General features: G+C 37.0%; 2 protein-coding genes across 4 annotated transcripts; both read right to left on the bottom strand.

Annotated features, from left to right (window-relative positions):
* Positions 1-499: 499 nt before the first annotated feature.
* LOC135688872 (uncharacterized) lies at positions 500-16631 on the bottom strand. Of its 3 annotated transcripts, XM_089110079.1 has the most exons (20): positions 16501-16516; positions 16078-16238; positions 14825-14933; positions 13957-14095; positions 13571-13672; positions 12667-12815; positions 11743-11803; positions 10991-11066; positions 10101-10429; positions 8522-9535; positions 8254-8370; positions 7201-7320; positions 6578-6716; positions 5846-6031; positions 5204-5277; positions 4339-4437; positions 3482-3576; positions 2915-3002; positions 2628-2678; positions 500-1710 (listed from the first exon to the last, which is right to left on the bottom strand). In XM_089110079.1, exons 3-20 carry the CDS (start codon positions 14920-14922, stop codon positions 1519-1521), a joined length of 3129 nt encoding a protein of 1042 aa, XP_088966205.1. In that variant the 5' UTR covers positions 14923-14933; positions 16078-16238; positions 16501-16516; the 3' UTR covers positions 500-1518. The 3 variants fall into 3 exon arrangements, with proteins under 3 accessions (XP_088966205.1, XP_065061991.2, XP_065061993.2); XM_065205919.2 differs by lacking the exon at positions 16078-16238 and having other exon boundaries at positions 16501-16631; XM_065205921.2 differs by lacking the exon at positions 16501-16516 and having other exon boundaries at positions 16078-16483.
* A 2435-nt stretch (positions 16632-19066) lies between these two features.
* Positions 19067-25595, bottom strand: LOC135688874 (uncharacterized). Its single transcript, XM_065205922.2, has 9 exons — positions 25123-25595; positions 24375-24488; positions 23540-23785; positions 22907-22966; positions 22670-22714; positions 22472-22525; positions 21863-21934; positions 20443-20824; positions 19067-19539 (listed from the first exon to the last, which is right to left on the bottom strand). Exons 1-9 carry the CDS (start codon positions 25177-25179, stop codon positions 19325-19327), a joined length of 1245 nt encoding a protein of 414 aa, XP_065061994.2. The 5' UTR covers positions 25180-25595; the 3' UTR covers positions 19067-19324.
* Between the last annotated feature and the right edge of the window lie 555 nt (positions 25596-26150).

A 26150-nucleotide genomic window follows, 5' to 3' on the forward strand; every position in this document is an offset into this window, starting at 1 on the left:
AAACAAATACATAACAGGGAACAAAGTGTTCTCTTGAAATGTGGGGTAAAAGGGAAAACAGTTCCGATACAAATCAAGACAAAAATACTGTGAGACTTTGTATCAACTCTACGAAAAATTCATCGAAAGAAAACTTCCCTTGCTTTGTTTTGGTACAACTTTTCCACGAAGAATTTTCTGCAAAAAGGGAATTTGAGGTGGAAACTCTGTTCTTTCAATGGTACTGACATCAGCCTGCCTGAAAATTATTTTCTTCTTCTTTGCTAAAAAGTCATTACCAAACTTTTACTAGCAAGGCCCCGAGACTTCATAAGAAACTTTCTTTATGAAATATATATAATCAGTTGCGTCATATAAACGAACTCCTTCTGTCAATAGCGAGTTGGAATTTTGTTTTAGACAAACGGCTTGGTCATTTTTTATTCCGATAGGCCCTTTTGCTTACAACTTGCATGTAAACTAGTTCCAAAAGAGTGACATCACTACAAAAATATAATCATTTCGACTTTTCCAGAAAAAATCATAATATATTTTATCAATTCAATTGCTTTAACAGATACAATTAAGACTTCTACATTTACATTGAGAATTAGATACAAGAAATATCATAAATAACAAAATCAATAATTTGTAATTCTTAGAATTCTCAGTTTATTTATTATTAACAAAACCGTAACAGCTGGCGTTTAATCATGTGCTCATCTTTTAAAAGAAACCGATCTATGGGATGACCAAAAAATCAAGAAATTCTAGTTCATTTCAGGTTGTCCTATGTTACGCTTTTGTGCTTCTAAAACGCTCACTAGATTTGGTATGTAAAATATTTGAAAAACTTTTAGCATTTAAATTAAAAAATGATTAAGAACTTAGTGCTAATCCTGAGTTTAGTTTCCTTCAAAATGAGTGTATTTTATACGAAAACATCTAACGGAAATGATGCAACAAACAGTGGCGTTGGGAGTGGTATAAAAGATTATGTGGCCCTTTTCTTAGCAATAGGGCTATAAGAATTGCTTTGCTAGGCAATACAAAGACAGATCCCAAAAAGGTTTAAAAGGAAAAAATATTTCTTAGCCAAAACTTACTAGAAATATGGTCAAGGGTTTTTTAGGTGGTAAATACCGCCATCACATACTTAAGGTTAGGAGGTAAATACCGCCATAACATACTTAAGGTAAACAACCATCCATAGTTACAGGTAACATACCAAGTATCGTGGTTTTTAAGGTGGTATACTAAGAGCTTGGTAAGTACAACACATAGTTGTAAGTGGAGCCTGGGCTCGAATTCACACTATGGTTGTTTACAAGAGCCTTATATAATACTCGCACTCGTAGAGTAAGGATTTAATGCGAGGATGCATGAAAAGTTTTGTGATACACCGTCTAGCAAACACCCATGCATTTGTAACGTTCAGCAAGTGCTGCCAATAGCTTCCATTGATAAACATGTCGACAACATGGAAATCCAATCCCATTTTGTGCTGGATCTGCTTCTGATACCAATTCCTGATCGAGGCTAACTTAGTTTCAAGCTCTGAACATTAAAGCCATCGCCACAGTGTCGACACACAAGGTCTAATAGTTTCTGTTTCTTTTGAAGTGCTCTCGATGTTTCAAGTTCATAAATTGTACACAAATTGAAAACTACATCTTCGTGAAGGTTTCCCTTCGGTGACTTCCAGATTAACGTTTCCAGTAGGTTGCTGGCCTATATTAGTGATAAGAGAGAAACAGATAAGAACACTTTTGAGACCAATATTTACTTATAAAGAGAGCGAAATCACACGACATGAATTACAATGAACTTTCACAAGCTGCCAACAAATATTAGATAAACAAAACTAACATAGAACTTTCATATTTTATAGCTTATAAAAGTTGAAGCAAAGTGAAAAACTTTTGGCTTAGCAATAAACTGAAACAATTTTCTTTATTCTCATTGACTTGGCCAGTACATTGCATATGTTTGGCGAGATTTTACCAAACAGATTTTCAATGAAATTCATGTATCGATTTTGTAGTGATTGAGAGAAGAGCTACCCTTTAGAGACACATACGGCTCTTGATTTCACTGCACTCTCGTCATCATCATTATAAAATGAATGAGACAGGATGTATATGTGTTTTTGTATGAACATCCTTCATTTAGCGTGAAAATTTAAAAATAGGTTAACCTATCTTACTTAAAATGCCAGCCAGAGACCTCTAGGATTGGGCTGGTTAAAAATGTAAAAATTCATCAAATGCAATACAGACAAAAACAAACATAATCATAAATAAAGCAGGATGTTACAGGCACTGCAGAGCGTTTGAAGAATTGGGGGGTCTATAAAAAGTGGGGGTCTATAAAAAGTGGGGGTCTATAAAAAGTGGGGGGTCTATAAAAAGTGGGGGGTCTATAAAAAGTGGGGGGTCTATAAAAAGTGGGGGGTCTATAAAAAGTGGGGGGTCTATAAAAAGTGGGGGGTCTATAAAAAGTGGGGGGTCTATAAAAAGTGGGGGGTCTAAAACCGTATAACTAGTGGCTTTACTGATAGTTTATTACTTAATATTTGGCATTCTTTGCAAAAAGTGCTAAAGTCCCCCAGCTCCCCTGCTCTGCGGTGGCTGTTTTAAATGAGTTACCTCCTTGACTTTCCCTTGGAACAGTAGCGCCACTGCAGCGTTATTATAGGCCTATAAATCAATCACAAGAAAGGTCACAAAATAGATATTATCTTCATAGAGGAATACATATATAAAAGAGTTAAAAAAGTATAGAAAGGTTTGAGAAAAAAGCAGACAACTCTCTTAATAATAAAATATGACATATTGATAACAATATTATTAGTACAAGCATTAATAACACAAATCAATCCATCGAGAGTACATCTCGAAGATGGACAAAGAAAATTCAAAACTGTTTGACGTACGGATAAATTCTCAGGATCCAGTTTCGTTACTGATTGAAAATTTTCAAATGCTTCACTGTATCGTCCTTCGGCAAGAGCAACAAACCCCCTGGAAAGCAATCAAGTGCATGAGAAAAAGTTTGCATACACGGAAAGGAGATATGTTAGAAAAGTTCAAATCGAATTTACAGTGGAATCTCTATTCACAGACACTATCCGATAACGGAGACTTCTAAAAAAGGATATCGTTCAATTTTGAAACCGTCCAATAAGGACAATGTCCAATAACGGACCACGTCCAATAGCGGACACCGTCCAATAGCGGACACTGTCCAATAGCGTACACTTTCCAATAGCGGACACTGTCCAATAGCGGAAACTGTCCAATAGCGGACACTGTCCAATAGCGGACACTGTCCAATAGCGTACACCATAAGCTAATCAACAAATTTCTAATCAGCACATAAGCTAATCCAATAATTCATCCGCCTCTAGAAAAAAGCAATATATACTACATAACTCAAATTTGAGTCAAATTGACTATAGATTTTATAATGGAAAGGAATCTTGAAATACGAGTTCTCGTACCTGTTCATGACAGTGATACTCAATGTTTTTGGGTCACCAAGAGAAATCTGTTCAACTTTTTTGAAATACTTCTTTGCAAGTGATATGTCCCCGAGCTAGAAAAAAAGAATAAACCAAAATAAGCCTAGACAGGCGAGAAAAACAGGAGAAATTTAAAATAGCAGAGATACGTTGGTGACTTAACATATATTAGTGATGTATACGGTGAAAATCTAGGCCCGCATAGCTTTGAACTTTTCTCTGTCTGTATCATAGCATTACCGTTAACCTGCCTTATGATTTGTGAAAATCCTGCCTTGAAATAGTTTATGTTCAACATCATTCAATTGCTGTTTGCACGGTGTATTGGAGCAAACGAAGGGCAACGAGGTATAAAGTCTCAAGTTCGAAATCATCTTAACCATTTCAATTCCTATCAATATTGCCACTCATGAAACTTTGAAAACTAGAAATGTGGAATTGTTATTGGCACTTTTTTGGTATTTGTGATATCGCATGGTCTTCCAGAAGGTCCAAATAACTACATTCCAAAATAATGTACGCAATTTTAAAGGGCTGGTTCTTAAATGCAATCGAGAAAGTGGCTTAAACTACCTGTCAATCAATATCAGCCAATCAATAAGCGTGTGGGTGGAATGAGAATGACACTCACAGATTGGTCAATTCTTGATTGAAAGATGGCCTATGACCCTTTTTAGTATCCCTCGATTGCTATTAAATGATGACAAGATACACGACAAAAATTTTAAGGATATGGTCACAAGATAAAACGTAAATACAAGCTTCCATTGTTACTGAAAATTGCGAAAAGGTACGACTTGCTTTTGATAAAAGTTCTCTAAGCAATCATTACATACTTGTAGGTGGAGACGACCGACTCCCGATATAATTGGCGGCTTCGTTTCAGGTTGTTTCTTGATTATCTCCGTGAATATTTTCATGCAAAGAGTAAATTCCTTGAAGGGCAAAAAAGAAATGTTCTAAGGGTGATAGACAACATGGAATTGAAATAAATAAAGCAACAAGAAAGATGCCAAAATGATAAAAGGATGGTGACAGATAAAATAAAAGAGAAAAGTCAATGGAATGGAGGCTAGAGTGCCTTATTTAGCAGAAATTGTATCATTGTGAATTTGGGATATTTTGAAACCAACATAGCATAAACAATGAGAGCAGCAAAAAAATGATAAAATTATGAAAAAATCATGAAAGAGGGAAGTCAATGAGTTGGAGGAATAAAAATAGCAAAATGATTATACCAATGGAAAAAAGTAGATGTTAAAATATGAACTCTCTCAACACTAAGGAATGCAAATGAACACAAAATGATGCATCTTTCAGTGAGAACATACCAACCGCTATTGATAAACCTCAATGCAATTTTCAATGTAGAGACAACATTTTATCTCCTTCCGGAAATGCCAAACTTACAGCGTCCTTTCTGGTATGTTTTCATTTCATTTTTTATGCTATCGATTGAAACGTTGAACTAGTTGTTACTTTAACTGCATTTAATTACAAATTAATTTAACATAATCTTAAATGAATTAACAAGTCACAACCTACGAAAACAGAACGATTTTGTTTTCAGATCTGTGACAATGAAAGAATCCTGTTCAAGGCTCTCGCTTCACTTATTGCAAACAGATACATTCTGATGAAAACATAAATGATGTTTCAGTAATCCGTACATTCTTAAACCAAGCACGTAAAATAACCAACCTTTATTCCAATTAGACAATTTCCTAAGGAATACAAAACCCTTATCTCTCTTCTCCGCCAAAGCTCGATAGTATCTAAAAGCCAAAGACACTTAATTGAGATGGAGTTTCAAAACAAAGACAGTACCTAAGGGGTGGGGATAGGGAATCGAACAGGACTTTAAATCTTATTTTGGAAAACAAGGCGTCTTTTAAACCAGATACACTGGTAAAGGTTCAGCTATTTTGACGAAATGTGGGGTAATAAATTTACGGTAGAGTGAAGGAAAAATCGAAATTGAGATGGTTTTGGTAGCTTTGAAGGGTTTGAGACGGTGAAAAGGAATTATGAAAAGAACGGGAATAATTCCCAAAAGGTAGTGCAAAAGAACGCGATTTGGTGATCCCAGAGAAATTCCCAGAGAAATCTCAGAGAAATTAGCTTTCGATTCCAAGAGAAAGGGAGAAATCATAAAAATAGTATGAAGGAAAACTATTACAGAGTTTCAAGAAAATTTGGCCTATGAATGATTTCTAAAATTTTTGGGCACAAGAAGCGGTACAAAAAGAGTAAAATTTGGAAACTAAAAAGCAAGGGTACTTGTGAAAGTTTTTGCTATTTCAAATAGTATAAAAAAAATTAAAATGAATCAAGAGTACATACCTCGTAATATATCCTCTGCCAGATCAATCTTTTCATCCTCTTCAGAAAGACCGTTTTTCAAATTTTTCAAAATTTTTCTTACAGAAGCCAGTAATCGATAAATTCGATCCAAGGATTCCTGGGGTCTGCCATTGTGTTGTGGCAATTCCGCACGGATAATTCGCAAAGAAAATGGCACCATACTTCCTGAAATGAGGCAGGCAATACATCGCAACAAAAAATGCCAGTTCATTGAAGGCTCTCAAAAAAGATTTCAGGATGGGAAGCACAGAGTGTTTTGATTGAAGAAGATAGGACAAGATCGAAGAGCAATCTAAAACAGCTTTTTCAAATTTCAAATGGAAAAATCTTTAGTATGGTATGGTAGGAAGTTACTTTCTCTGCCTTATTGTGTAAAAATTGAGCTGGCAAAGGGTAGTTTATTGAAAATAGTTGCAGGCTAGAAATACACGTCTAGGTTCACTTTTTAGTGAAGAGAGAGTTTTCATTTCGTTTTGTGAATGCAAATATTTCAAATGTCAGGTCACTTAGTAAGAAATCTTTAAATCAAATTGAAACAGAAGTTCAATGTAAACAATTGCAATGGTTTTATCTTCCTCAATCTCAAATAAATGGTCTCACTAGACGGCAGCATACTGAAGCTAAAATTTATCATTTAACATAACCAAACCTGTAAAAATACAATAGCAAAAACCCACAAGGAAATATAAACCTGGAAACCATGTGATTCACCTTTTAAACCCATATAGATAGACGGGTAGTATTGGTAGTAAAGATCAGGGTTGTCGAAATCTCCAAATGCATTCAGCTCGGCTTCGGCACTGCTGAATGATTTGAGTTTAAACAGAAGGGCGATGCGCACGAACCATACCTGGAACGATAGATTGAGGAAATGGACGTAGATTGTTTGAACAGCAAATAAACGCCGCAACATGTCCCAAGTAACATGGACAGTCAACGAACAGTATATCAAATACATGAATATTTAATGTTTGCTTGACATGAAAATTTTGCCTTTACTATTATCCAAGTTTAGGCCAAATCATTTAGGATCATTCGGATTTCCGATGATTCAAAAACATCTTGCTTTACGATAAAAGATAGAAAAATAGGATATTGACTGTATATTTTACAATCCCTCATCCCTTCCCCATTATAGTTGGGACTATGTATTTCAAAACAGATATACGATTATTGACAAGGGGGTAAAGAGAAAGGCACGGATCGAAGGAAAATTGTATATTTGTAGAAAGGCAATACATATTTGAATTCAATAAGAGATTCGGAAAATGCGACAAACTGAAAATAGGCTAACGGAAATGTGTGACATTTATGCATTGATCGGCGTGTTTTACCTGCAATAATTTCGGGGTATGGTTGATTGTACCGGTCGGTGATCCACTGCCGACGCCTTGGCCGTGTGCAGTGAGATATTTTGCGGTCCAATCGACTGCACCACGCCAGCATTGCGCCGCCTAAAAAGAAAATTAAGTTATTTTGGGTTCACTATTTCCGGTTTCGTTGTTTCCGGTTTCACTATTTCCGGCTTCGTTGTTTCCGGTTTCACTATTTTCTGTTTAGATCAAGACCAAGGAAAATACAATTGCTTGGAAATTGTCCAAGAATGAGAAGAAATATCAGCGAGAAAATTTATTGTGGAACAGCAATTGCAAAAGGTTAGACACATTTAGAATCGGTTATCCTAAGGTGAAGTATCAAAAACAGGCCTACACTGTGGAAAGATTTCTGTGAAATTTTTGAATGTAGATACTGCCAGGCCAAAATGAAAACGTTTTGAAACTACAGGGAAAGTCACGAAACCTTGAAAACCGTTTGAGGTTGTAGCATATATGCATCAAAGATTAACAATTAAATTAATAAATCGAAATTTGTGAAAATAAGCTTAAGCGAACCCAAGTTTACCGTAAAAGTTAGATTCAAAGCGGGACTTGCCGGAACAAGCAAAATAGGACTGTTCCCCTGAAGTGATTAATACGTTACTATAAGTTGCTGGCTTACTTAGTTTGGCATTGGATTAACAAAGGTGAGGAATAATATCACATTCGGAAATGATAGATGACAGAAATGGTAGCTGGTTGATGTAAGAAGTGATTGAGCTCGGGCATTTGTAATGATTAGCATTGAAGTTTACGTCCTTCTTATCAACTGATGTTTTCACTTCTTGGAGAAAAATAGAAAGCTTTTAAAAGGGTATCCACCTTAAAATGGAAGTAATTACCACACTCTGCGTTAGGGGTGCCTCAGGGGTGCCTCAAGGGTGCCTCAGGGGTGCCTCAAGGGTCCCTTAGGAGTGCCTCAGGGGTGCCTCAGACGGTGCATCATGGCCGTCCTCTGATTGTCCTAGATCATTTGTTTCCTTAAAAGAGAAAAAAAAATGTTCAACTGACCAAAAGGCTTTTAAGGCCAGCATCATTCATCGTGACACCATCAGCTGTAGGCATACGGCGTTTAGCAGCCTCTTGTTCACCAAGGAATTTGGCAACGAGGTCGCTGACTGGATCACCCTACAAAGATATTATTGATAAAGAATGGGGAAATATATAACTGGAAGAAAATAAGGGGATATGGACTGGGTGCATGATTACTGTCACACAATTTAAATACAAAAAGGCGTGCAAAACGATTGCTTGTGTAAATTAGGGAGTGTTTGCGTACCAAAGAGGCTTCTAGTACTACAGAAGGGCAAGTTAATCGCGCCCTGTCAACAGAATTTCCACGAGTGACAGCATCCATTATACGCCTCGTTTCAGTTGATGGTAACCAAGCAGCAAGCCTCTCCTCCGGTAGAGTACTTTTTGTATCCTCTAATGATGGAGACTTGTCAAATTCTTTCATCTCTGCTAACTGGCGAAGGGTTGGTTTCCCAATCGCATGTTCACTGGGCGTCAAATCAACATTTGTCATGTTTTCATCTTGCAATACAAGCGACGAAGGCCTCTGCGTGGCAGTATCGTCCATGCTTGATTCAGGAATTTCTTCAAAACTGCTCTCATTTTGTAAAGCAGATTTTTGATTTGAATCTTTTGGAGAATCTCCGTATTCTTTGCTCTGAGTGGCTTGAACAGTAGGAAATGCAGCACTTTCAACCTGGTTGATATTTGTAACGGCATTCAGAGGCGTTTCCAAAGATACTTCAGTTGCCTCGGATTCAATATGACCGGACGATTTAATCAATCCAGTTTCAAGCTCCGGTCCAGAATGCATCAAATCTGAAGCATCATGAAATAGATCATCTTCATTTTCATCGTGAACCGGCGCCGGTTTCAAAGGGTCTTTCAATGGATGCCACGGACTTCTTGCTTCAGGAGCCTCCGGTAGCCTATTTTCGATATCCAGTTCTAATCTGAGTCCTGACGCAGATCGTTCCGGCTGTGCCTTTTCTTCGTTGATCAATGCTCCAATGTTTCCTCCTTCTTCAGGTTGAGGCCCTCCTTCTTTGGCATCGCTTTCCCGGACTTCCAGCGGCCCGGTTTCTTCTGTTCGATCTTCAGACACGGCTCCCTCTCCCAATACATTGCTTGATTGATCTGCTGCTTCAGCTTCTGCATCGAGAGAGCTCAGATCCCCAGTTGACTGACCCAAGCTTACCAACGACATTTCGCTGCTTCTTGAAACGATCCTTTCCTCGGACAGTAACAATTGGTTTGGTAAAGTCCTCTCTTGATAGGCCTAGTGAAAATTTTTTAAAATCATTATAAACGTCAGTAAGGGACAACATTATAATTTATGCAACAGGACACGTGCGAAAAAAATTATTTGCGAACAAATATTTTGCGAGTAAATCTTTACAAAAAAGTAACGATTCATGAATTATAAATCTCCAGAAAACTCGATAACCATTCATTAAACATTAATTTGATAAGAAAGAAATTTAGAAAAACCCAATTTTAAGAAAAAGATCAGAGACTGCCTTCTCCAATATTTACTCTAGTTTGATAGGACTCTTTCAACTCCACAAACTCAAAATATGAAATGCGAAAAAAGCCCCTGGGGGCTTATTCGAGGACTTACGATGAGAATTACTACCACACCCCCAATAAAAAACAGGCCCGCGGGGATGAATTTCAATGTCTAAAATTTAAGTTACACGTTACTGCACGTTACAAAGCTTTTGCTGCCGTTAAATTTTTGCGGCCCTGGTATCCAGGGTAGCTACACGCAAGCTTGCCAAAGGTTGTGAGCAGCTAAATGTTTTCGTTTTTGAATGAAAAATATATATTCATCATATTCTTACTTTATGCTGATGTTTAAGGATAATTTCCTGTGACAGCTCAGGCTCATTTGAAACAGCCTCGAATCCAGCAGCCTCACTGCCAACGGATGTGATGCCAACAGCTGTAGCTGCGGGGTCCTTGGGCACCCCACTTCCTGCAAGCACCTGCGGGGCAGTAGGAGCACTAATGCTGTCGAAAAAGCTTTGCCCCTCAGCATCCTTCGAGAAAGCAGGTTGGTTACCGAACAATTCACTCAAACTTCTCGTTTCATGATCAGTTTTCCCGTCTTTTATCCCTGGCTGCACTTCTCCTTCAGGGGTAGTGATGACGTCATAATGTGAAGCAGCTTCTGGAAAGATAAATATCACGTCACTGTTATGTACGGTGCATAAGAAAAATTGCAGAGCGCAGAAAATGGCTGTTTCATGGCAATGGCAAAAGCATGTAGATGGAAAGAATGATAAACTTAAATGCTACAACAAAGTTAGGTAGGAAGGCAATTAACAATCAGATTTCCTATATTTCTGGACCGAATGTGACATTTAAAAGCCCAAAAGACACTTATTCCGAAGTAATGTCCGAAACTTTAAAACATCTTTATTCGTGCATTGGTAAAGACTGCTTAGTGTTACGCCAATTTTATTTTCTTGTAGATAGATCAGGTTTTGAAAGCTTAGGTTGAAAAAGAATACCTTCTTAGACCACCCAAAAGCAAGGGCTTCAAAGGATTTTTGCGACCGTTTGAAACTTGGATATAGAGAACTACATGGCAAGATTGGCAAGTAAGAATCTTCTAAATTTAGGCTCATTGGATTTCAAAAAGATTTACGAAACTTAAGAGTATTTTATGCAGAAAAAAACTGCCAAACAGCACCAGAAAATACAATAGACAAAACGCCAAAAGACATACCTGCAGGCTTTGGGCAGGATATGAAAAAGATGCTGTTTATCAGCTTTGGGTTCTTGTGTACCCAGTGCTCAAATTCCTATAAAGATAGAGATGGTGACGTCAGTAAACAGAAAACTGGTGTATAAAAACATTTGAAAGTCTTATCCCTTAAAACGTCAAGCTAATATTCACAACAAGGGCAAAGTTGCTGTACCCTTATACATTGCAAAGGAAACCATTTATTTCAACATTGTAAGCAGCTCAAAGCTACACTAGTCTTACACTATTTGACCCTGGCCTAAGTATAAACCTGTCCGGGCTGGCAAGGTGTGGGCCACATTTGGGATAACATATTAAAAAATTGGGGAAAAGACATTTGGGATAACATATTAAAAAATTCCAAATAAATAAGTTTCATTATGTGTATCAAAACTATATATTCGTCAAAACGGTTTCTGGTGTCTAGAGCAGGACGGTTCTAAGTTGCTATTCCGAACTTCATAGGTCAGCTTTATTGGTCACAAAGATGTAAGAAATTCTAAGGAAATCTCAGACCAAAAACTTAAAAATTGCTTGTTGCAACTTAAAAACATTTAATCAGTTTTTTTAGAACTTGAAGGAAGAACGATCGAGTCTGCTGGATATTCTACTCACCATGGCGACTCGACAAAATAAAGCTTTTGGCATCTCGCCTTGCTGTTTTCATAATTGCAGAGCCATTTATCAAATATCCGTAAGATCTGTATATCATAAGCTAATTAATTGAGAAATACCTCTATTTCAAGTTTTCCGTTCCTTGATGTGTCACATTTCTCAAATGCATCTTTAACAATCCTAGAAAATAGGGGTTATTTAAAGAGATTGGCTGATAAAAACTTAAGTCAAACTTGGCAAAAGTTAAAATTAAAATCAGTCAAGTAAATTATTCTGTTTTGAAGATTATTCACAAGGCTACGCATTTCACCATTGAAACAACATATAGCTTCTGAAACACTTAGATTCAGAGAGTTGATTGACAAACATGTTTAACATATTGTACTACTTTGATAAAAAAGATATGGTTAATACTTTAAATATTATATAAGAAAACATCATAAGGTAAACATTTTAAAAAAATTTTTAATTCTAACACTCACCAGAGTAAGGAAAGTTAAATTAACATAAATATTGAATAAATTCATAACAATGTCAACATGAAAAACAGCATTAGATAACAATTGATGGAAACATACATTGTCAAGAACATCTGTGATACACCACAGAGGACAAAATGAGGCATTTAGCAATAGACAGAGATGGTTTACGCTTGCTTTAGTTAGGAGGAGAGACCAACAAACTCCCGGCAATGGATACAAAAAAGGGTATGCAGACAGTGTGAGGCCGATGGAAATCAGCCTACATGACTGTTTCTTACAGAAAATTTTGGTTTTCAAGCATTAAGGCAGAAACTGCAAAGTTTGGGTATGCACGGTTTATCCTCAGATCCTATCAACACAATTTTTGCAAATTTAGATTAATCCGCAAAGTTGCAGCGGGGGCATCCTATGCACAGCTTCAACACAAATGCTATTTAAAATCAAAGTTCTGCAGCAACATGATTTGTTCCTGTGCAAGCGTAAGTGGCATAAAATTATTCCCTGCACACAGAAAATACTCTGCACTCTGGCAGGCTGCATTTTATTCCATTTTTGACTCACTTGGCAACTACTTCATTTATCTTCATTTCCCGCTCAACAGTTCCTTTTCCATCTTCCTTGATTATTCCTGTCAAAACACCATGTGCAGACTGCAATGAACTGATAAGCACGGTTTTCAGCTCGTCTTCACTGATCCCAGCACTTCCATCCTTAAAATAAATTGCAAACAACTTTTATCTTTGGTTTCCTATAATTTCAACCATGTAGTGTTCAAACTTGAATAACACTTTAAAACATGCACAAAGAAAGGGGGCAACTGAGCCAATATGAAGTATGTGACAACAAATATTGACTTGGGGTGTCAGCACCACCACAGTTCAAAGTAGGGTGGTCTGTTTGAAAATCCAAACGGGACAATCATTTCTCCTGGGGGTTTTCAAAATGCATTCAATTCATATAAGAAATCATGTGATGGTTCTTCATTGCTACTCAGTGTCTCACAGTCAACCAGTCCAACACAGAGGTACATGTTATACACACTTAGTCATGTACAGATTTGCCATCAAGCAATATTTGACTGTATGATGTGAACAGCAGCAAACCTTTTGCAGTGCAGTCAAATGCCCAGTGGGAGCTAATTTCAGGAAGATGGGGCTAAAGATGAGAGACGCAAAACCACCAGCATACTTTGGCAAATTTGGTGCATTAGTAGGCAGAAGCTCTGCGCTAGCAATTATGCACTTAAAGGCTCTTGCACGACCGCCATGCTTTCTGACAATATCTTCAAAACTGGCTTAACATTGTACTGTATGGAAAAACAAGATACAACCCATTTCTTCTTGTGTAAGAAAACAGCTTTTGCCAAGCCTGATGACTGCTCAAAAGCCTTAAGGCATCATATGATAAAATATATACAGTTTTTACCAGCATATCTAATTCATAGGTGTAAGAGTTGTCAACTCACCAAGTCAAAGATTTTGAACAACAATCTGCACTTGTCTTTTACATTCCCATGAAGACAGAGAGCCATGCCAGCCAGAAACTCATTTAAGTCTACCACTTCATTCTACCAACAAATGTTAAAAAATGAAAAGAAATTCTAACTTCCATTAAAAGTCAACAGCACCAAAATCAAGATCTAAAACAGAGCCTATAGCATTTAGAATAAATCGTTTCAGAACTGAATAATTCTTTAATCTTAAAGATGCTTATTTTGTACTCTACCATAGTATTCCAAGACATTTTAAGGAGAAGATTGTTGAAGGTTATAAATTTCTTTGGACAATTTATTAGGCACTAGGCATGGTGCTGCTGATGTAAACTTCAAAGCCTCATAGAAACTTTGCAAACCTGGTCTCTATCAAAGGCAGCAAACAATTGTTCACCAAGAAAATCTGGCAGGCCAAACTTCTCTGCAAAATTCTCTCTATCAAGCCAAGTTGGGCGTTTTATGAGCCTCTTTCCATCCACACTTTGGTAAGAGAGCTCCCTAAACAAAAATTAAACAGACTGACTACTGATTAAATGGTGAATATCTACCAGCTATAATTCTTTCAGTTGCCTCAAAGAACATGCAACAGTTTGAAAAAACCATGCAGAAACATTAGCTGCTAAATTTGGGACTACAAGCCAGGACAGATAGACTTTTACAACCCCTTCAGTATTCAATGTTGATAACTCTGTTATAAATAAACATATGTCTCAATAGGAGATTGGGTAGACCACAGAATAGCATGATGTGTTGGGCTGCAAATTCATATGTTCTTGCAAAATTTTTGCCATTTGTCTCAGCAATGGTGCTCAGGATTGTAGAGTTTCTTTGATTAGCACTCTCCATGGTGATAATTTGAATCCAATTAGGGAATTTAACTTATATATAATAAAAAGATTTGTGACCAACATAACTTTGATACAAAGAGTGCTGGTCTCAAGATGCTTCACTCTTTTTTGGGATTGTTATAAAAGAATCAAAAATTTGATATTAAAAAACATACTCACAGATGCATATCCATTTCTATTTGTAGTTAGATCATGTTAGGTAAATTGAAACTTTTTCAATAAATTTTTCTTACAGATTTTTTTAAAGCCTAAAATCCAATCAAATATGTTAATTGCATGTTGTTATGTCGAGCTCAAATGTTGTTTTCACTGTCTTACTTCTTGCTTTAAAGGCTGTCTGTCATCAAAGCAACAAAATGCATCATATTTGAACGCCTACCTGAAAACAGTTTCAATCTGAGTTATTTCAATCTTGCTAAGTTTTTGAATGACGGCTGCCAATCTTGCCTCTTCCTCTTTGGAATTTCCAATTCCCATATTTATTATATCTGTCAACAAGGATATCACAAAACTATTATATACACTGGACTTCAAAAACAAATTTCTATCTCTAATGTTATTTCTGACCTGCATCTGGATATAAATTTTCCGTTTACTTTTTAACACTACCTGAGGTGCATACTTTGAGGAATGTCACAAAGACTACTTTAGTTTTAGTATGCTATTTTCAAGTATTATAAAAGGCTTTTTGACACATTGCCTTTCTAGAAACTTTGGTATGCAAAAAGCAGCAATGAAAATTTGGGTACTGCAACAGTCCATAACTTGCCATTACAGCTGTAAGGAAGGCACTTCCAAGGGATACCTGGAATATCTGTGAGATTCTGAAAATGGTGGGGAATCTGTGAGATTCTGAAAATTATAATTCATCCTCAAGTTTCTTGCCTATAAAAGGCTTAAAAAACCTTACATTTCTAAAAGATTGTATTTAGAGTAGACTACTCTCTATGTTGGGTATGGTTGAGGGCAGTAGAGGGAGGGGCAGACCCCCGATGCGGTGGACTGATAACATCAAATCGCTCACTGGCATGCAACTCTACGAAGCGCTAACCATGGCCCAGAACAGAGTGGATTAGAGAGAAATGGTCATGGCAGTCACAAGCAACCGCAACGGCTGAATGAACGACGACGATGACTCTCCATGGGGCCCTGAGGGTGTATCTAGCAAATGCTAGGATGTTTTGATGTTAACTGAAAATGCCTACCATACCCATGCACAAATATAATATGAAAGGGAAATGACAAGACATTTACTATTACCATGTTTTGACTCATAGTATCATTGATTGACACTTTAAGGTAAGCCTTGCTTAGTCATGCTGTGAACACATTTCCCTACTCTTATGCTGAATGCGTAATGTGGCCTAGTATTATATCCTGATTCTATAAGTTGTTTTGTTATGTTCGTTCAACTGTAGTTCATTTTTCAAGATGCTCTTGATAGCATTCTAATAAGGAATTGCTCTAAATTTGATTCATGTTATGCTAAAGCCACATATTATTTTATTTCTTCTACTTACACTTTTCATAAATTTTGTTTAGTTTAATACTTTACTATACTTTACCATGTTAAACTCAATTCGCAGATATGTACATTTATAACAAGTATCTGTAATCTTTATAGACACTAACCATGTCACTGATGGCATATGGCTAGAAGTCTGATATCCAAAGAGTTACTTCTAAACGTCTCCCCAACCATATATTCAGCAAATTTAATTTTAAACATTCGATGCGCATGACATTGTAACTCTAATGTAATTGACTCTTTAAGAATTTGAATTTTTTTCATCCTGCATAGGAATTGTAATACTGAGAATAGATCATACATGGACATATGACACTGTTTATAAAAGTAGAGTAGATGAAAATTAATTGTAGGTTAGGCCGTAAACATTATCTAGAGGTAATATTTTTGGCTAACAGTGACAACTGTGAATAAGGCAAATCAAAATCTAAAGTGAGCACAAGAAAGATTATTATCCACAAATTTGTGACAAAAAAGGATTTGTCGCAAATTAAATCTTGTTCACGTATAAATTACAAAAAACATACTGTGATAATTATTTGACCTTCTGTCCTCTTCAAAATATTTAGGCCAATCGCAACAACAGCAACCCGAAAATGTTGTCCTTTAAATCGCAGCGACTGGAAAAATAGCACGGCTTTTGCAATGTACGAAGAATGTGGAGGAATGGTACTTCGATATTATGAATTGGCGATGTGGACAAAACTGATGATGATGATGATTGATGATGATGATGATGATTATGATTGATGATGATGATTATGATGACGACGATGACGTCAACGAAGATTCCAAATGTATTAAAAGTCTGAACTTTTCTAGATGAGCTTCCAGTCTGTTTCCCAGACAACTAAGAACCTTTATGCTCTATGAGATTGCGATTCACAGACTTAAAATACCTAAATACGGTGGCACGAGCTATGACTCGCCAAGATTACAGAACTCATTTATTGGGGCTCTGTGAGTGGAACCTAACTGGGAATCGAGAATCTGTTTTTTTATTTGACGAAGGACATTTTTTGCTTGATAACATAACACGAATCTGTTATTTTATTTGACGAAGGACATTTTTTGCTTGATATCGTACGTAATTGTGAGCAGCCAAACTTTTAATTTCGTAAACTTCCTAGTTGCGAGTGCAAAGATTTCTTCAACTCGGCAATTCAACTATTTGATGAAGAAATGTAGTCACAGATCCCAAGATTATTAATTGATTATTCCCGTAACTGTTGGTCTGACCTCAAACGATCCAAGTTTCTATTTTTTTACGTTATTCCTGCACCAAACTATCTTATCCAACATATTGACCCTTTCTTTTAAAAAAATATGGGGTCTGAAAAATTTCGAATGAATTTTGGATCAACCCTCCACCAACCCTAGAGAAAATTGAAAAGTCCCTGCAAGCATTTTGTGACAATTTCGCAAAGCCTGGAAATCTTCGAATAACTTTCACCGACTTTGCAAAACTTGCGAAAAACTAAACAGATTTGAAACACTTACAATATATTTTCCACGATTCATGCATGAAAGTTAATTCTTGCAGAAACTCGTGAAATCGCATATTCCCGCACTTTCTTTTGTATCCTACATAGCACATTGCAAATTATACGTCTAATTACGTTGACGCTTGACAAGATGAAAGCACCATTCTCGATTACGAGAAGTTTCTGATCTATTCTGGCTACCGCTCAACATGCACGTGCAGAACCAATTTTAACTGCACAACGTCACGAGCAAAACTAAATGTGATTGGTCGAATCTAAGAGGATGACCACAAAGGGGATCTCACGCTAGCAGCCGAACCCAATTTAATAGCACGATTATAGACCTAAGTGTCGATTAGCGACCCTCAATTGCCCACTTAATCGGGAAACTCACGATTCTCGATTGTTCGTTTGGGAAAATTGGGAAAATACTTTGATTTTTGCATTCTATGCCTGCATTGTTTCGATTGTCTCCCGCCTTTGAATTCGGCTTCTATGTTTCCATTGTTGAACTCATCAAAATGCCGATCCATTGTTACACAATTGGCAACAATTCTACATATATATATATATATATATATATATATATATATATATATATATATATATATATATATATATATATATATATATATATATGGATGCCCATCGAGCTGAGCAAAATCCCCCCTTCATGTACTCATTCTTCGTACATAATAAAAACTAATTTTTTTCCTTTCTGGGATTAGCAAGCGTACGGAGGAGAAAAGGCCCCCGAAAAAGGGGAAAACAATAAGAAAATGCACAGGCGTCCTTGTGACTATTGGTAAGAAATTGTATCAGCTTAAAACCTTGATGTAAATGCACTCTATTCAAAAGGACAGACATTATAAGAAAGCCGATGCCCGTTTTTAATAAATAAGAATATCGTAAGAATATGCTAAGTCATAGATGAAGCATAGGAGGAGAGAAACAATAATTAACTTTTGAAAATTTTCTCTCGCATAAACAAAACAGAACAGGTTTTATTAGCAAATCAAACGCGTTATTAGAAGGCACACAAAATAGTTATTTAGTGGATTTAGAAAAAAATTATAAGATATTGATGCAGAAAAATCAATTCTAAAATAAGAAGAGCATTGAGAATAACTGAGCCTCAATTATAAAAAGATGGAAAGATCAAGCTTCGGCAAATATTATCTTTTTCTTATAAAAAAGAGTGTAGCTTCTAGTTTCCTTCTCATGCAATACAACGTTCAACATTATTGATATGTGGTTTGACACACATCTTCAGATGCAGCTCTGATGGGGGAATTTCTCTCTTCCCAAATTTTTCTAAGTTTGTGGCTAAATTTGTTAAAATTCCATTTTTGTTGGAAAATTCGTTTCTTCTCTACGTTTTGCTTTTTAAATGAAGTTGACCTACTCCTGATTGTAACAAGTTATTTAAATTTACTTTTGATATGTCTCGGGCTTCACATGCCAGACTGGAAGCTGAGCGTTTTAGCCATTAGTGTTCTAGAGCAACAGCTCCAGTTTTTATCTCTATTCATGAACCAATATTTTCCACATTTAACATTCGTAGAAATAATCAAACAATCTCAGAGATAGATCTGAATAAAAAATACAATTTTTCTGGAAAATCAATAATCGAGTAAAAGTACGATAAAATACACGATTATTTAAATTTATCATGGCACTTTTGTTACTTTACAGACTGCCATTTTTTGGGACAATTACAATATGTCACACAATAAAGCGAGGAAGAAAAATTGTCCATCAAACCCCCAGAGCCACAATTTACCCATACCCCAAACCCCTGTAAATTCTCATTGCACAGACTGTCTCTGTCAGATTTTATTAGCGTTACTGTGTCAATTGATTTTAGTTAATAATGATCATGACTTCGCCTTTTTCTTCCAAGGCCATCGGGTAGCTTCACTGGAATTCCGTTAACAACAACAGAAGCCCCCTTGCTCGCATCTGGAACTGGGGCAGATCGAGTGGCAGCTGATGGCACACAGTCACGTCGGCCAGGGGGGCAGTCAGTCTTAGCATCTTTACCATCTAGGCTGATTTTAACATCAGATTGCACGTTTGCATCTGCAATGCACAATAAAAAGGACATGAAAGAAGAAACGTTGAGGTGAAAAGTATAAAGCACGATCAAAAAGAGATTCTTCAAACATATATTGCAAACACGTTAATAACTTCTTCAAGGCTTCATATTTCCATTTGCTAGGTAAACAAGCAAAGGAGGGTAAAAAAGTGGCAATTAAAAGATAGTTTTCCATAAGGCTTTTTTGCTAGGGCATGAATAGAAAACCCAGACTTGACAAGAGCTGCTGGAGTTATTAAATTAACCATCATTTTCGGGGAATTCTTGGAAACCCACTGGGTCAGCACTCCTTACTACTTGCTTTATGTACGCCTATAAGCGTGATCATCGAATCTCTGCGGAAAGATCACTAAGGGCCCTGAGAAACCAAGCAGGGCTTAGTTAACTCTGCTTATAGGGAAAAACCAAGTGCAAGGGTACACTGCCCACAGGACCTTACATAAAACAACAGATCCCGGGGTGAAGAAACGAAAGATAAAGCTAAATTGTTAAAAATAAAAGCTTCGAATTCATGCGCCCTTCTGGTAAAATATGTGTATAAGAAGTAGATTTTCACATATAAGAAAAAAGTTCAGTTATTCATTTTTCGAGACCAAGAGAAGAATATATGACATATTCTTCTCCATTATCAACTTTGTCATTGAAATAGAAGGAGAGCTTAGGAAGTATTTAAAACGCAAGAAAAACCAGTGGATAAATTACGTCATTGAAATAACATTTAGGATAGCTTTGCTTTCTCTTATTTGACGAAGCCAGATCTAGATACATAAAGGAATATTATTCCTTCAGCATTTATGATGTACTTTTCCTAGCAGAGAAGGAGAAGGCTGTTACAGAGGAAAGGGCTTTATTAAAGCAGGGTTTAAAGTTTAAATAGGGATACTCACTTCCTTTCTTGCCATCTGGTCCGGGAGCTGTGGCTGGTGCTGGTGGAGGAGCTGGGCAAGCTGGCGGAGAACATGGCGGTGGTGGTGGTGGAGGTGGTGGGGGAGGGCAAGGTGGGGCTGGGCAGGCTGGGGGTGGTGGTGGTGGGACTGGTGCAGGAGTTGGAGATTGTGCTGGCTTTGCCTCGGGAACAGGACCGGATCCACCAGCACCGAATCCAAATCCACCGCCACCACCGGCACCACCGCCTGCACCACCACCAAACCCGCCGCCTCCACCGCCAACTACTCTTGGTGGTGTAATGTCGTTTGACTTGAGAGAAGGCTTCGATTGCGCCAGCGCAGTGACAACGTTTAGTGTTATACTTGCCAACATAGTAGTGTTCTGAAAAGAAATGTAAAAATACTTATAATCTGTTGACATGCTCCAAAAGTCATTTACATTATTTCGACGTTAGTATAGTTATAGTGAAGTTGGGTCAAACACAAAACTAGTAAAATCATCACTTTTTGACCATACAGTCGCGAAACAAAATATTTCTGAAGCAAATTTTGAAGCTCTTTTGGAGTAAAGATTTGGCGTAAGGACATCACCTTTGTTTATGCCGGCGTAATTTTAACAAATTTTGACTTTTTGTAATTTATGGGGTAATTTAGGCTCTGCATAGATCCAAAAAGCCTTACCTCGGAGCCCAGGGGAGTCATTCAAACCTTTTATTTATGGGGACGTCCCTCCGCAATTATCATGATTCACCCAAAAGTATCGAAAAAAAATTTACAGACCCAAAATTAGCAATCAAAATGTGCTGATAAGACCTAAAGTTATCAAAACACAGAATGTTGTTGTTGAGCATATAAGAGAGAACTAGTCAAAGTAAATTAGACTGTTTTTTATAATAAACAGCTCCTGGCATCGTTATAAATGTTATCCCTGTTTTTGATATTGTTATGTGTTAGTTGAACCCAGAAGTATAAAAAATGAATGTTGTTAAATCAGCTATCCAAAAGTATCAGATCCCAAAGAAGACTCTTGCCCAAAATTATAGGATGGACCTCCGGTATTGGAAGTGACCCCCCTAGGCCTCGTAGTCCATTTCGTCATAGAAGATGACGAATTTTATGCAGGAACCTGATTATATAGGAACCTGATTTGTACTGCAAATTTCAACTTTGCGCGAAAGATCAGACCCACACAAAGGTTTCAGCTTTTTGTCCAACCTTGAAGATGCATGCATCAGAGGTTCATCCATTTGAAAATTATTTCCCCAATGCAGCATACAAGGTGTGTAATTTGAGCATTATTTTAACGAATTGCTATGAGTAAAAGGTTTCCTCACACAAGTGATTGCTCGAGTACTGATTGTATCACTACATTTCTTTTACAGTAAAAGCAATAGTTAAGCGCTATACATTATAAGTTTACCTGAACACACTCTTTTTCTAGTTTATCAAGCCGCTGTTGGATTGCGCTGATTGTATCTGGATTGCAACCTTTCTAGAATGAAACAGAATTTTCAAAAGATCAAAAGAGGAAATAAAATAATTCGCAACTAGCAACGAACTGCCTCACATTGTATCGTCTCATAGCTCTGTCTGCAAAATTCCTGTATTTTGACAAAAGTTTTTCTTATACCTTTATACCATGTTGAAGAAAGATCATTTCTAGCGTCATGAGCAGAGTAGACCGACAAATTTATGGCAAAATTATAACACTATCTTCTGTATAGTCATATCGTTAGAGTTAAGTATAAGTCAGAGGTAGATGATCACTGCCTGGATAGAAAGGGAAACTGAGCTTCGGTTGTCTTCAACATTCTATTTAATACTCTTTGAATATAACTTCATGTTTTTGTAAACAGATTAATCTTCCTTTACCAAAATCAACCATCTTGTTCCCATAATCATTCTACTTTCAAACGCTTCTGGAATATTCAATTTCGTTTTATCCAATGCTCTAACGAAATAATTTGGCACAAATATTCTGTTTATAGAGTTTTAATAAAACGAAACAAAAGGGTGCATAAATACTTACAACGGTTGGTAGTTTAATTGGATTGCAAGCATCACCAGTGTCACCCTTGGTGCCCTGTGAATTTATGAATTGATACATCAACATTTACATAATCATGAAAAAATCTTATATCAATAAACGATGCTTAGTTGAATCACATACTATCTCCTGCGTTCCTGCTATGTATAAATGTGGAATTAGGAAAAAATGGAGTCTCACCGGTGGTCCCTGGGGGCCGGGAGGTCCTGCATCGCCAGCTGGTCCCTAGAGAGCAAAGAGTACAGAATCATTGAGATAAAAGTAATGAAAAGTCCATTACCACCTTAAGTTAATGTAACGTTTCAGTGCAAAAGGGAAACGCAAAACATTCTGAAAGCATTTACATAAATCAATGCTCAATATAAAAAAATGTTCTAAGGCAAAACCATGCCCTACAATAAAATCGTTTATACATACAGTTGGGCCATCCTTTCCTTTCTTTCCATCTTTGCCTTTAAGATTGAGTGTCAGCAAATCCTAAATTGGAAAGGAAATCAGAAGACAAATTAGACCCAATGTTCTAGTTGTCATATTTGCGAGTGACTCGCAATATAATCAATACAAGTCAGCTAATTACTCCAATCCAAGACGTCCATGACTTTTTGTCACAAGATAACTATAATCTGGCTGGTAAACACGTGATGGAATGCAGGTAGAGTTATGAAATCTCAGTATAACTGCCTTGTAACAGAAACCTGTGGAGCCAGAAAAACAATGTCCGGTATAAAGGAAGTAACTATTATCCGGAGATTACTTCTACAATGCCTTGAGCGGAAAGAAGAAATTTCGGACCGTTGGTCGTTGTAGGAGATGTTCCGTAAAGAAGGTTCTCGGTATTCATCATGTAACGAGTATTTATCAATTTTGGTTGCTACCAAGTTTCCAAAGGTAGTTTATAGGACACTGAGAAGCTATGTTTTTAGCAGTAAAAGTTTGGTAATGTCAATGGGCCATCAACTTTAAATCTATATTCAGCAACCTTTCTCATTTTGCCATCCACGTACCTTTGAGTGTGGGACTGCAAGAAAAAGTTTGAATGAAGATACATACCGGGTGCACTTCACCGGGTGGCGCTGCTTGTCCAACCGAGAACACCGGACCAGATGGGAAATTATTCGTTGTTGCTCCTCCACCGTTCATTGATACTTCAGATAACGACTTCCCACACATACTGCCACCTCCTCCACAATTTCCACCACCACCTCCTCCTCCTCCGCCATCTTTTCCACCTTTTATAAGACCAAGCTGCTTCGCAATTTCCATTGGAACTTGAATATTTGAGTTAGAGTTTATGTTCTAAAGAAAAATAACTTTGATTTATGAGTATATTATAAATAGATGGAACTATTAACAGCGATGAGCTGCAGATTGGAAGACATCCTATAATATCACGGAATCCTACAAGGTTATGGCATTGTTTCGTTTCTTTTTATCTGCCAACTTTGCTTTGACAGAAGGGTTTCACTAATGCTCTGCTGCTTTACCTTATTTAAATGGTTAGCCGCTAAATTATAAAAATTAAATTCCTTTAGATCATTGTAAGTGAGATTAATGTAACTAAGAAAGCAAAATAAACAATTGCTTCATGTCTACGGTCTTGCATAAATTCAAGTTGGGCATGCCTCGATTAACAAATATTTCTTAAATAGAGCAGCATTAACCAGGCCAAAGGCGTTTTCTAATTCAAGCTTAACCTTAAATGAACATTACAACACTTGAAAATCCTTTGGGTTGAAAGTCCCTAGTGATGATTCCGTTTGTTATCAAAATTGGGCGTGTGTACAACAGCAAATATTTTCAGGTTCATATCTAATGACTGTTTATATATTTGAAATTATTTGGTAAATTCATTCATACAAAATTCGGCTGAAAATTGCAGGGTTACCATTCTTTTCGTAATTTCATTCCTTTTATGCAACGTCAAACTATCGGCTTTAACTTCCAGACCCATGTTTTGCAATACTCTAAATGGAATTACCAGGAACTGTGGGTGAGAAGCCTGTAAAAAACGAATCGATGTTCATTTGATAGTTGACTGACAATCTGAAGGACTCGAAGTGTCAATCAAAGCTTCAGCAAAATAGCAATCGACAGTATCAAAGAGACCCAACAAAGAAGAAGAAGAACGAAAGAGCACTGACAATCGGTTCGAAGAAGAATGCAGCAAAGAGCTGCAACTTTTTATTGGATTTTTTTATAATTTTCACATATTCTATTGGCGGTTTTCTAGGTAATTTAAGGGTTTTTAACCGTAAAAACAATGAACGAAACATGTTTATATTTGACATATGTTATCAATACTTCCACTTATCATAAAGGTTGAACAGGGGTTGTAGGGTATGGAACGTTGTAGAGCAGAAACCGAGAAATGAAGAGCATTCAAAATGAAAACATTGCAAGCCATGTCTGGCCTAAAATCATTTTACGAATATTTACGACAGTTGCGAGCAAAGTTACGGCGCTACGAGTTAAAAGACCACTACATTCAAAGTATCCCTTTGAATTTCAGCCTTCGTTAAGGACAACGACGATTATTACGCTTAGTTACACATATTACGAGAATTACGACACAGTTCTCCAAGTATAATCGCGGTTCAAAATCAGTAGAAATAAAAAGATAATCGTTTACATACCTGAGAAGCGAAAGGGAACGTCCCAAGAAATCCAATAAGCACCATGACAAGCGCCATTTTAAAAATTAGCTTTGAAGCTTGAATTCAATCCAGAATTACAGATATTATTATGATAAATTCACCGGCAATTCCATAATATTCCTGTAATTTCGGCCTAGGCCTGTTTGTTTATACTTTAATCTGCGCGGAATATTTTACGATAAGGTCAGGTACCCGTCACGGAATCAACCGCGCGATTAAAGGGTCTGGTGACCAACCTAATTTTAAAAACGTCATTCCCGCCTAAAATGAATTCCGAACACATCTGCAAACAAGACCTGTGGAAAAGCATCGCGAAAAAAACTTTAAAACATTCGCGAGTTACTTTGAAGCCATTTGAAAGCTACCAGCCGCTTGCATTTCATTATGTGGTAGCGAGACTCGCAGTCGAACAAACTAATACAATTACAGTTTATCACTGGAGTCCAAGAGAGAAAACGAACTCCTTCTGTCTACACAATGGCGGCTTTTTCGTTTGTATGTAGATCGATTCCAAAACTGCTAGATGGAAGGACGACCGGGCTCTGCCAATTATCCGAAACATGTCGTCATTATAGAGTTTTGCACAATCTGGGTTGTCTAAAAGATGTTGACCGATGGCAGAATCACTTGTTTTAACAGTGTTTCTGACCGATGACCTGCAAGATCGAGGAGGCCGTTCTCTCTGAGGGGCAGTTTTGTTTCTTATGTTGGAAGGAACAAGTTATTTTATCCTATCCCCCAATCTTTGGGTTGTGCGTCCTACGTAGCCAGAATCACACTAGCACTTAAATTCATAAACAACGGAACTCTTTTGGGTGATAGGAACGCAATACTTTTGAATGGATGGAAGTGCTGTAAACTGATTGGACAACTTTACCGGTTTTGTGCTTGCGTTTTTCTGATTGGCATACTTCGACCACAACTGGGTATTTATTTTTGACAATGACAGTTTATTGACTACAAGGAATCGCTGAACTTAATTACGTGTAAAAACATCTATCTCACGA

Source organism: Rhopilema esculentum, chromosome 9 (genome assembly GCF_057945365.1).
Source record: "Rhopilema esculentum isolate cy_ngs chromosome 9, ASM5794536v1, whole genome shotgun sequence".
NCBI lineage: Eukaryota > Metazoa > Cnidaria > Scyphozoa > Rhizostomeae > Rhizostomatidae > Rhopilema > Rhopilema esculentum.

Coding starts and splice junctions, on each gene's coding strand:
- LOC135688874 (XM_065205922.2), bottom strand. CDS start 25,179: ATGGCGCTTGTCATGGTGCTTATTGGATTTCTTGGGACGTTCCCTTTC. Junction 22,715..22,906: donor AAGGAAAGGATGGCCCAACT/GTATGTATAAAC, acceptor TTTGCTCTCTAG/GGACCAGCTGGCGATGCAGG. Junction 21,935..22,471: donor CAATTAAACTACCAACCGTT/GTAAGTATTTAT, acceptor GTTTCATTCTAG/AAAGGTTGCAATCCAGATAC.
- LOC135688872 (XM_065205919.2), bottom strand. CDS start 14,922: ATGGGAATTGGAAATTCCAAAGAGGAAGAGGCAAGATTGGCAGCCGTC. Junction 7,321..8,253: donor CTGGCCTTAAAAGCCTTTTG/GTCAGTTGAACA, acceptor TTTTCTTTTTAG/GCGGCGCAATGCTGGCGTGG. Junction 6,032..6,577: donor TATCTATATGGGTTTAAAAG/GTGAATCACATG, acceptor GCCTCATTTCAG/GAAGTATGGTGCCATTTTCT.